Below are 12,503 nucleotides of genomic sequence, written 5' to 3' on the forward strand. Positions count from 1 at the left end.
TGATATATTGGGTAAACTTCTACCCTAGACTGTATCCATATTCCCAAATATTTCGACAATTACCGGTACACAATTTTAATTTTCTGAGACTCTCTTAATACAAACAAATTGGGATTATCTAAAGGAAGTATAACAGGTTTATTCAAATTGATAACGTATTCAGAGAACGAACCAACATTTTTTATAAGTGACATTAAAGAACTGAAAGAGTTATCCGTATCCCCAAGAAACAACAAAGCAACATCTGCACACAATGGGATTTTTTTCATTCCTTATTCCTCAAATAAATCCACAAATAGATTCCGATTGTCGAAAAAAAGCCTCCTTAAATTAATAACTGTAGACCTTGTAGGGATAAAACCAGACTGATTTGGATGAATCTAGCCCTGTATATATCTGCTTAGTCTTGTTGCCAGGACCCTGGCTAGAATCTTGGCATCCAAATTCAACAGTGATATCGGTGGTAAGATTCCAGAGCCAAAGGGTCCTTTCTAAAGCCTGTTTAAGGACTTTTAGCAGTTCTGGAAGCAAGATATCCCTATACTGTTTATACACTTCTGATGGTAGTCTGTCAATACCGGGGGCCTTATCATTTGGGCAATCTGCAATTGCCTTGACAAGTGAGTGAGAGGCATTGAGTTCCTGTCAAGAAATTATAGAAAGAGGAGTATTAATGGGTCTAAAAATTCTTTAAGACTTGTCTTAGAATATTCAACTTTTCTCTGATATGAATGACTATAGAAGGTAACAAAAGATCGCAATATTTCGTTCTGAGAAATAATTGCCCCTACTGTACGAATAGAGGAGATACATTTGGTATTTTCTTGAGACTTTGCGATTACTGATAGCATTATACCTGATCTTTCCCCCTCCTCAAAACCACAACATCTGGACAGAAAGCCAGACCGTGCAGCTTTGTTTAACGTTGCCTGTCTATACAATAATTGTGCATCCTTCCAAACCCCATGGCTAGAGGTGGTAGGATCCTGAATATACTGAGCTTCTTTTTGCTGTGCCTCCGCGCCGGACTAGTTTTTTTTTTTTTTTATAAACATTTAATGGCTGTAAGCAAAACTCCCCTCAGCAAATCTTTCATGGTATCTATCCCATTCCACCTGTGGTGAAGCTGACACATTAATATGAAAAAATTTAACTGAAGACCCGGTTCATTGAGTCCCCCCTGGGGCAGTATCTTAAACCAACATTTTGGACGAAAAACGTACTATCTGGTATCGTAGCTGTTATATAGAACCCCGGTAATGAAGGGAAACTAAATCGGAGAGAGGAACAGAATCTATTTTACACATGGGGGTCAATTCACTAAGAGTTAATTAACGGCAAATAAAATGTGGTAAAATGGTGTTTGCGATAAATCAGTTTTGAAAGAGCAATTCACTAAGAATTTTGCATTAAATAACAAATGCGGAGTTTGTACGATTGATAGGTAAATACCGCATTTTTTCAAGTGGTAGTTTATTGCATTGAGCTGATTGCTAAGGAGCGGGCCGGGAAGCCAGCTGCCGCACCCTTAACAGATGCCTCATCAGCTAGTGTAGGGCCCCCCCCCCCCCAAAATCCACATCAGACTCTTATCTGGGCATGCAGCCCGGGTAGGTCAGGAAACGGGGGGAAGAGTGAGCACCCCTTCCCCCCTCCTGAACCTTACTAGGACGCATGCCCTCAACATGGGGGGGGGGGGGGCTGTGGGTCCACACTCCAAAGCGCCTTGTCCCCAGAAGCTCTTTGGGGGCGAAACATGTAGAGCAGAAGTGGCTGCATTGTTGTATGAAACGCATGTCTATGTAACAACTTTACTACTTTTTGTAAACTTGTTATAAAATACAATTTTGGATGTGTTTTATGTTGTGTGATAATGTGAATTTTTAGCACATCTAAAAGTCCCGCTTTTTTTGTCTCTTCAGTTGTTCTCCAATTGGGATGCAGGGCCTTTTTTGACCCTTCACTGCCCAATACTTGATTCTACACCTTGTCCCCATGCTGATGGGGACAAGGGCCTCTTCCCCACAACCCTGGGCTGTGGTTGTGGGGGTCTGCAGGTGGGGGGCTTAGCGGAATATGAAAGTCCCTTTTTAACAAGGGGGGCCCCCAGATCTTGACCCCACGATCACTCATTCGCCACAAGGTCTCCCACGGTCTGCCTGCTCTGCCGTTTTGACAGTTCTTTAATAGGTAAGGGGCAGGGCCGCCTGGTGATGTCACCAGGTGGCACCGGCCCTTGTGGTGTCACCAACCCAGCATGCATCGGTTGGTGATGTCACAAAGGGTGGTGCCACTAGGTGACATTTCCAGGTGGCCCCACCCCTTGCATCTTTACAGACTGCCAAACGGCGGAGCAGGCAGACCACTGAAGCGTCTGTGGTGATTGGAGCTTTTTAAAACATTTTTTACTTTTTTGGGTATAGCAGCAGCGGCGGGCGTGATTGCCATGGTTGACAATGGATCTACATCAGGGGACAGTTAAAAAAAAAAAAAAAGGAATTGTCAAAAACTTTTGTGCTGTCTTTATTCACTTATACCCCATTAATGAGGAGGTACTGACAGTGATTAGACTTTTATTAGTGCCCATCAGTACCCACATGCAGAGATATTCACGGTACCTACAGGTAAGCCTTATTATAGGCTTTACCTGTAGGTAAAATGGCAGGGTTTACAACCACTTTACGTAAAGGTTAATTAAAAAAAAAAATGCAGATGCAGTTATAATAGCAGTATTATTATAAAACCTATTTGAATTACAATACATGTCAATAAATTCATATACACTGTTCAACCAATAAAATCCAAGGGCTCACTGCCCGCATGGCGGCATCATTTTGTTCAGTACCAAGGTCAACAAAAAACACATGGTAGGATCTCTATCTACATACATTGTGATCCTAGTTGCTGAATAGAGATGAACCGAACAACCCCCGGTTCGGTTCGCACCAGAACCTGCGAACTGACCGGAAGTTTGCGCGAACTTTAGAACCCAGTTAAAGTCTATGGGACTTGAACGTTCAAAATCAAAAGTGCTAATTTTAAAAAGTTTTAAAAACAACTGTTTTTTCGGGAGCAGTGATTTTAATGATGCTTAAAGGGGAAAAAAAAGTGAAATATTCCTTAAAATTTTGTACCTGGGGGGTGTATGCCTGTAAAGTGGCGCATGTTTCCCGTGCTTAGAACAGTCTCTGCACAAAATGACATTTTTAAAGGAATAAAAGTCATTTAAAACTGGTTGCAGCTTTAAAGCGGGGGTCCACCCTAAAGTGGATCTTCCGCTCATTGGAATCCTCCCCCCCTCCGGCGCCACGATCGGCACCTTTCAGGGGGGAGGGGGGTGCAGTTACCTGGATAATCCAGGTAACTGCACCCACTTCCGGGATAGCTCTCTGCGGAAAGGGGCGTAGATCTACGCCCCTTTCCGAAAGTCCCCCGCTGCCTGCTGGGAAACACACAGATCCCAGAGGCAGCGGGTCCATCCTTATTGCGCAGCGCGATTCGCGCATGCGCAGTAGGGAACCGGGAAATGAAGCCGAAAGGCTCCACTTCCTGATTCCCATACCCAAGATGGCGGCGGCAGCACCCGAGTGACGATCGAGAGATCGGCTTCCGGTGCCGACATCGCGGGCGCGCTGGGCGGGTAAGTGTCCTTATTTTAAAAGTCAGCAGCTGCTGTATTTGTAGCTGCTGGCTTTTAAAAAAAAAAAAAAACGGCGGACTCCCGCTTTAATGTAAAGTCTGGTCCCAGCAATATGGATGAAAATCAGTGAGACAAACAGCATGGATATCCCCCCCCCCCCCCCAGTCCATTACCAGGCCTTTTGGGTCTTGTATGGATATTAAGGGGAACCCCACACCCAAATTAAAAAAAGGAAAGGCGTGGGGCCCCCAGGCCCTATATCCGGGATGTGCAATTAGCGGACATCCAGCTGTAGCAAAACTACAAGTCCCATCATGCCTCTGCCTCTGCGTGTCATGCTTGTGGCTGTCGGAGTCTTACTATGCCTCATGGGACTTGTAGTTCTGCAACAGCTGGAGGTCCGCTAATTGCAAATCCCTGCCCTATATACTCTGAACAGCAGGATACAGGCGGTGCAAACAAGACAGGACTGTAGGTTTGTTGTCAAGTAGAATCTGTTTGTAATTTTGAACTGGTACATTTTTTAAAGTGTAGCTCCAGTCAAAAAATCTATTTTAAGCTTTTTGGGAACCATAGGGAAGGGTTATCACCCCTGTAACATTTGTTTTGCTGTCTGAGCACCTCTTCAGAAGATTTCACCTCACTTTCTGTCCTAATTGCCACAACACTGTAAGCCCTCACAGTTACTCTTGGTGAGCGCAGGAAAGGGCCCTGCTGTGAAATATTAGATCAAGAATTGTATGTCCCTGTTGAGCAGGGGCAGAAAAATTGGGCTTTAGGCACTGCTGCCACAACACTGCAACACTTCGCAGAAACTCTATTTGGAGCGCAGGAATGAGCCCTGCTGCAAAGTATTGCATCAAAAATTGTAATTACATGCCCCTGTTAAACAGGGGCTGAAAAATTGGGCCTTAGGCACTGGTGCCCCAACACTGCAACCCCTCACAGATACTCTAGTCGGAGAGCAGGAATGAGCCCTGCTGCAAAATATTGCATAAAAAATTGTAATTACATGCCCCTGTTAAACAGGGGCTGAAAAATTGGGCCTTAGCCACTGGTGGCGGCACCCAGAACCAAAAATGTTCTTAAAAGCTATCAGCATGATCATTGAGGAGGAAGAAGATAGTCACTCAGCATAGGCAGTCTTGAAGGGATCTGACATTTAAAAAAAAAATATTCAGTTACATCAGCATCAGGTGCTTGGTAGCTGATGGTGATCCAAGACTGATTCATTTTTATGAAGGTCAGTTGATCAACCGAGTCGGTGGACAGGCGCACCCTGTGATTGGTTACAAAGTCTCCAGCAGCATTGAGTGTGCATTCCGAAAGAACGCTGGATGCAGGACAGGGAAGTAGCTCAATTGCATACTGTGCAAGCTCTGGCCAGTGATCCATCCTCAAGACCCAGTAACCCAGAGGATTTTTGGTGGGAAAGGTGTCCAAGTCTAATCTAATCCTAGGTATTCCTGCACCATGTAAATTAGACGCTGGCGATGGTTGCTGGAACTGATCATACCTTGGGGCTGCAGACTAAAAAATTGTCTGAACACATCAGTCAGACGGCCACCTTCTCCACCGCTCCTTCTGTGACTGACTGAAGCCTGAGCAACACATTGTCCAGGACCAGGAATTTGTAACCTCCCAGTCTCTGGGAACGCATTGCACAGACCTCTCTGCAAGGCCTCCCGAAGATGTTTCATCCTCTGCTCCCTCTGCGATGGCAAGATAAGGTCCGCAACCTTACCCTTGTAATGTGGATCAAGGAGGGTTGTCAGCCAGTAATGATCCCTCTCCTTGATCCGACAAATACGAGGATCCTTCCGCAGGCTTTGCAGGATCAGGAAGGCCATGCAGCGTAGGTTAGCTCAGGCATTCAGTCCGGAGTCCTCTCGGTCACTAAGGATGACATGATCCGCAGCCACCTCCTCCCAGCCATGTACAAGTCCATGGGTTTCTTGGGACTGTAAATGATCCCTTAAAGACTGCGGCTGATGCTGAGTGCTAGGCTCCACCTGCATGCTGACACAATCCTTCTCCTCCTCATCGTATGTGATCGGCAGGCCAGCAGGAACACTGTCTGGATAAAGGGGTCCTTGAAAGGTAAGGAAGTCCTCCTCTTCCTGCCTCTCTTCTGTCTCAAGTGCCCTGTCCATTATTCCATGCAGCGTGTGCTCCAACAGGTGGACAAGAGGGACAGTGTCGCTGATGCATGCACTGTCACTGCTCACCATCCTTGTGGCCTCCTAAAATGGTGACAGGACAGTGCATGCATCCCTGATCATGGCCCACTGGCGTGGGGAAAAAAACAAGTTCCCTGACCCTGTCCTGGTGCCATAGTCGCACAGGTACTCATTGATGGCCCTCTGCTGCGTGTGCAGCCGCTCCAGCATGGCCAATGTTGAGTTTCACCTGGTGGGCATGTCACAGATTAGGCGGTTCTTGGGCAGGTTAAATTCCTTCTGGAGGTCAGCCAACCGAGCACTGGCATTATTTGACCGGCAGAAATGCACACAGACTTTCCTGGCCTGCCTCAGGACATCCTGTAGCTCGGGTACCTGCCCAAAAAGCACTGCACCACCAAGTTAAGGACGGGAGCCAAACAGGGCACATGGGTCAGTTGTCCTTGTCGGTAGGTGGAGAGGAGGTTGGTGCCATTGCCACAAAACACCATTCCTGGCTTAAGCTGGCATGGCGTCAACCACCTCTCAGCCTGCCCCTGCAGAGCTGACAGAATCTCTGCCCCAGTGTGGCTCTTGTCCCCCAAGCACACCAGCGCAAGCACTGCATGGCATCTTTTTGCCTGCATACTTGCGTAGCCCCTTGATCGCCTATGGAGCACTGCTGGTTCCGAGGACAAAGCACAGGAAGAGGCCATGGAGGAGAGAGGTGTGTCACAACCAGTAGTAGCATTTTGGAGGCGTGGTGGCGGAACAACCTCCAACACTACTGCACCTTGACCTGCATCCTTCCCAGCTGCCAGCAGAGTCACCCAATACGCTGTGAAAGATAGGTAACATCCCTTTCCATGCCTGCTGGACCATGAGGCAGCAGTAATATTCACTTTACTGCTGACCGCCCTGTCCAGCATGGCCAAGACATTGCCTTCCACATGCTGTTAGAGAGCCAGAATCGCTTTCTGTGAGAAAAAGTTGCGTTTGGGAACCTGCCACTGAGGAACCGCACATTCCACAAACTCACGGAAAGGGGCAGAGTCTACCAACTGAAAAGGCAGCAATTGAAGTGCTAGCAATTTAGCCAAGCTAGCATTCAACCACTGGGCATGTGGATGGCTTGGAGTGAACGTCTTTCGGCGGTGCAGCAGCTGGGGCAGGGAAGTTTTCCTGGTACAATCTGACGTCGGTGTACCGACAGCAGATTGCCCGCAAGTACTTGGCTGTGACAAACTAAATTCTACACCTTCATTCCTCTCAGTGCAGGTTTCAGAGAGGACTGAAGGTATAGTGGGGTTGGAGATCCCAGCTGATGAGGAGCATTGAGAGGTCCACTTTTCTCCCTCCTCCTCCCTCCTCCTCCTCCTCCTCCCTCCTCCTCCCTCCTCCTCCTCCTCCCTGGAGCAAACCTGGCAGTATGCTGCAGCTGGGGGAACATGACTGCCAGATTGCTGTCCTTCTTGGGCACCCTCTCTCTTTGGGCTCACGTTACTACCTTCCTCTAGCTGGGTACCGTCATCAGAGCCTTCAAAACGCTGGACATCCTCCTGGAGCATGCATCGAACACTGTGGTCAAACAGTTCGGGGGACTCCTCAGGAGGACATGGTGGAGCTAGGGAAGGAGCGACTGATGCCATTGAGCAGAGGGAAGAGGCCGCGTTGGCAGCTGCTTTGCCAGACAAAGTACCCTGAGCCTGGGTGAGAGAGTATGAGGATGGCTTGACCATCCACTCTACCAAGTCTTCAGCATGTTGCGGCTCAACACGGCCAGCTGCCGAAAAAAAGGACAAGCGTGTTCCACGGCCACATGCTGAGGATGCACTGTTTCCACGCCCATCACTGTAGCCTCTAGACACAGAGCCTGCTTGCCCTCTTTTATTGGCTTGTGACTGTCTGCCTCTCCTTGTTGTCCTTCCGGACATACTAATGACCTGCAGGGAGATGTAGCTGCACAAAGCTGGGACATATATATACGATATATATATACACTGATTATACTGCAGCTAGCAGAATCAACTGCCTACCTGTAGTATTATTAGTATGAGAATGCCGGCAATTGTATTCAGGTAAAGCTTTAGGTGCACACTGTGCAAAGGACACAGTACATTAAGTGAAAATACTGCAACTCCCTGCCTGTCAGTATATTATGAAGAGAATAGGTCGGCTGCTCAGCACATGCACCATTCAGAGAATGCTTTGCATTTTTTGAATAAATGCAAGGTGTTCTCTGATTGGACAAGGTGGAGAGAGTGATGTCACCCTCCTATCCACCTTGTCCAAACAGAGAATGCTTTGCATTCCTTCATAAAATGCAAAGCATTCTCTGAATGGTGCATGTGCTGAGCAGCCGACCTCCTGTATTCAGAATGCAGCAAGGCAGCCGATTGGCATGGGACCAGATTCAAGTGGAAATCGTTGCTTCGAACTGGACCAATGTAACTATGTAAAAATATCCAAACATGGAACTCTTCTCAAAATACAACAGTATTTTCCATATGGAATAAAACTATTGTGCATAAAATTTACAGGGCAGTGGATTATACTAAAATATTCTTGTGGTAGTATAACGGTTTCTCATATTGTTTGTTCTGTTATTTGTTTTCTGTGCATTTTTCTGTGCATTTTTTTTGTAACCTTATTGTTTAATTTTCACAATTCATATCGGCAGTAAAACGCAAACATATCATATAATTAGTATAGGTCAAATGTTGCTTTTTTGATGCTTATTGTGTTCTTTGTAGTCCCTGATTCCCAGAATTCTCTAGTGCATACAATTTTACATTTTACAGAGATTTGCTGTTGATTGTTAGGCAAATTAAGAGGCTACATTTGAATTGAGGCATTTAAATACTTTTAAATTGCATGACTCATTCATGCATTATAATTTGTTTTGCTGCATTTGTAATTTCCTTTTTTGTGTACAATATGTTGCTATGTAATTTTTAATGCACAAATAATTAAACGGGGACCCTTGAGTATGCTTTTAAGGAAGCATTTTAGGCACTCTAATTACTGCTGTCAAAATTAGCTGTTTTCTAATTAAACAATTGTATTGCACAACCCATTTAAATTGTTTTATTTTGTTTTCTTCTAACAGCAATGAATTTAGCCAGCTTGTGGCAGAAGAATATCTTAAATTTTTTGATTTCACGGGTATGACCTTAGATCAGTCACTCAGGTATGTGAGTTGTACTATAATGTTATATTTAATATTATTGCATAACATTATTATAATATTGTTACTTTTACATTCTTCCTCCCCCAGATTCATGTAAAGGCCACAAATGCAAGGGTCTAAGGTTGAAACACGTTAGGAGCCTGTGGACTGACCTTTATTTTATTTATTCCTTAATAAAAATGCAAATATGCAATCAGCATTGCATTGCTTATAGAATATTATATTTTTATTCAATTGTGGTTGGGGGGTGCACCCCAATGAGTGGTTGTTCATAACAGATGCGTTGTGGCTATGCAGAAAGCTATTTGCGGATCAGCCCCCAACCCATGATTATGCACTGAAAAAATTACATTCAGTACTTTGAGTGCAGCAGATTGTGACATGAACTATTAAATTACAACGCATTACATTGATGGATAGAACTGTATTCAAATGTCACTTGTGATGGCTTTGGTCAGTGGTGTCCTGCAGTTACCAGGGCAGATCCCTGGAATTGTAGCCAACTTTGATTGCATAGAAAAACCGTAGAACATTTTACATTGTAAATGATTACAAATGCAGCCAATATCTGAGCAATGGGGAAGCAAGATTTAAAAGAAAGTGGGTTAATGTGTAGCTTTTCCTTCTACATTAAGTGGGGTAGGAATACACCTAAAATTCCCCCTCTATGGCACCTAACTCGCTAGTACCATATTGGGACGCATTACCTAAAGAGCTTCATAGGATTTTTTTTAATGTACAAATTTTCCATGATTTTATCTACAAAGAGTGAGAGCAACTGACATGGCCTTTTGCTTTCTGAGAGCACTTTTCAGTGTTTATCCCATTAAAAAGAAATTTACTAAAACATGGGTGTTTCGTCTGTATTGGACCTTCCATTTTCTCATTCAAACAAGACCATGTGTATCCTGATGGGCAATTGGTCTTAATTTAAGAATCCTTCCTTCAGAAAAGATTGGCATGTACACGTTTCAGAGAGCCTTACTGCATCCAGTTTTAGCATTGGCGCTTGTTTCACATACTTTAGGAGAATGGGCAAAACTCTTACACAAGGTCAGCTTCAGCTGCGGTCATCTACAGGTTGCTGTTGCTGAAGTGATGGTTGGCTGAACAAACGTCTAAGAAGGTCCTTACAGGTCTGCCATTCACAGGGGGATTGACTTTTCAAAGTAAGCCAGATGTGGTCATCAAGAAACTCTCAGGAAGATCAAGGAATACCTGCCACAAACTTGGGCCTTTCTTTTCAGCATATAAGCATTTTTTTTCATTCCTGAGGAAATTTAGACAAGGTGACTAAGTCTTCTAAGTCTGCTACCTCTGCAGGAGGGGCTAAGCATTGCTGACAGTCCTTGGTTGTTGAGAAAAGCATTGATGACCGTATTACCAACATCAAGAGAGCTACTGATTGTGGGGTACCTGGATATCCTTCTATTGTGTGTGGAGTCCTCCTGGGAACTATAATCCAACGTGTCCATCACCATCCACCCACCCATCCTCCATTCATTCATAGATCCTTTTTCATTCATGGAAAATGTAGTACAGTTTCTATGAATGACGCATCAGGGTAGAAAGGGCAGGCATGGTCAGGCAGTCTTAATGAGAGCCTGTGACGGGCACTTAGTTCTGTTACTCCCCTGCTGCCATAATATTCCAGAGCTTCTCTGGCTTGAAGATCTATTATTTCTGAGCTGCTGTGCGGGCCAATGAGTTGTGATTGTGCCACTTTACACATTTACGCCCCTAGGGCAGTGAGTGCTTCTGGTTTTTCTGTCATCTGTGTCTCAGGTCTGAGAAAAGGGTTTTATGGTAACTACAAAAATCATGTATTTTTTTTTGGACTTGCTGTAAAAACTTTTTGTCCTGTTTTCATTGGAGGACGCAGCACCCACCACTCTGCTGTCGCTTTCCTTGTGTTTAAACATTTAGTTTTTTGCACTGCTCTGTTATTTAGCTGAGCTTGTTCAGCATTGTAAAAGTTTTACCACCAACAGGTGCCACCCTCAGGATGTCTTTTTGTTTATTCCATCTAGAGTCTCACTTCTGTAGGTGGCACTTACCCAGTAGGTACTGATCTCCAGTGAATGCAGGGAAAAGGAATTTGGTCAGGACTATATTCATAGATCATGCTACCTTCAGCTGATTAGACACTGGCAAGAAAATATGCTAGGATTGCCCCCAGAGCACACCAAATAACCCCAATCCACATTGTGAGACTCAATTGTTTGCTAGTGTCCTTATGTGATGGACCTGTTCTCCTCTGGAAAAGTATTTTTTTTTCTTTTTTTTTTTTGCTATGCTGTCCACTCCCTCGGTTTGTTGCTTTGTACGTCCTATGGTCTAATAATACAAGTTCTGTGTCATGTACTGTACAATTAAGATAACATGAATTTTGATTCTTGTAAAACCCTGGAGTACCGGGAAAAGTAAAAGTCCACCCTAGTAGTGGGGCTGCACCCACACTGCAAGGGTTAAATGCTCGTTGAATCTAGGGGACGGTCAAAGCAGTTTTAGTTACCTGAGCTTCCACTCTGGGAAAAGTAACGCACTGCAAGGGTTAATGTTTGTTGAATATAGAGGACAGTTAACCACTTGCCGACCGCATATATATACTGCTGCAGGTTGGCTCTACTGCACAAAACCCTTTGCCTTTAGGGGAAGGGTACTGATTGGACACAGGGAGCCTGCCTGCGTCTGCCGGCCACTGCGATCGCTCCACATGGAAATAGAACAGCGGTCTGCCGATGTAAACAAGGCAGGATGCCATTCTATCAGGCATGGACACTGTGATCTTGTGTTCCTGCTAATCAGGATTCAGAACATAGATTACTTTGTCCATGCAGTGAGCCCACCCCCCACAGTAAGAAAGCACAAACAGATAACACACTTGACACAGATCGCCCCTGATGTTAACCTCTTCCTGCCAGTGTCATTTATACAGTGTCCATGCATATTTCTAGCACTGGTCACTGTAATAATGTCACTGGTTCCCCAAAAAGTGTCAAAAGTGTCAGGTGTCTGATCTGTCTGCAGTTTCGCAGTCCTGCTACAAATCGCTGATCGCCGCCATTACTAGTAAAAAAAAAAATGTCATAGATATATTCCCCATTTGGTAGATGTATAACTTTTGTGCAAACCAATCAATATAAGCTTATTGGGATTTTTTTTTTTTTTTTACCAAAAATATGTAGCAGAATACATATTGGCCTAAATTAATAAAAAAAAAAAAAAAAAATCTAAATTTCTTTATTGGATATGTTATATATATATATATATATATATATATATATATATATATATAATCACACACATACATTTTTTTTTTCCCTAAAAAAGGACATCAATTTTATTTGGTTACAGTGTTGCACGATCGCGCAATTGTCAGTTAAAGAAACAGTGCCGTATCGCCAAAAATGGCCTGGTTATTAAGGGGGTAAAATTAAGGGGGTAAAATTTTGCGGGGCTGAAGTTTTTAAAGCAGTTCTACTTGCTTGTCCTCCTGGAAAATGGTGGTTTG

The 12,503-nt window shown here is 44.4% G+C and overlaps 1 protein-coding gene across 3 annotated transcripts in view; it reads left to right on the forward strand.

The window, feature by feature from the left end:
• Nucleotides 1-12,503, forward strand: part of PSD3 (pleckstrin and Sec7 domain containing 3) — an 857,533-nt gene that overhangs the window by 397,448 nt on the left and 447,582 nt on the right. For all 3 annotated transcript variants that reach the window (XM_077476201.1, XM_077476202.1, XM_077476203.1), the window contains one exon: nucleotides 8,909-8,989. In XM_077476201.1, the coding sequence (XP_077332327.1) occupies nucleotides 8,909-8,989 (81 nt within the window). The remainder of the gene's footprint in view (nucleotides 1-8,908; nucleotides 8,990-12,503) is intronic.

Source organism: Lithobates pipiens, unplaced genomic scaffold, assembly GCF_037356315.1.
Source record: "Lithobates pipiens isolate NorthernLeopardFrog02 unplaced genomic scaffold, aLitPip1_a1.2 Scaffold_13, whole genome shotgun sequence".
NCBI classification, from domain to species: domain Eukaryota; kingdom Metazoa; phylum Chordata; class Amphibia; order Anura; family Ranidae; genus Lithobates; species Lithobates pipiens.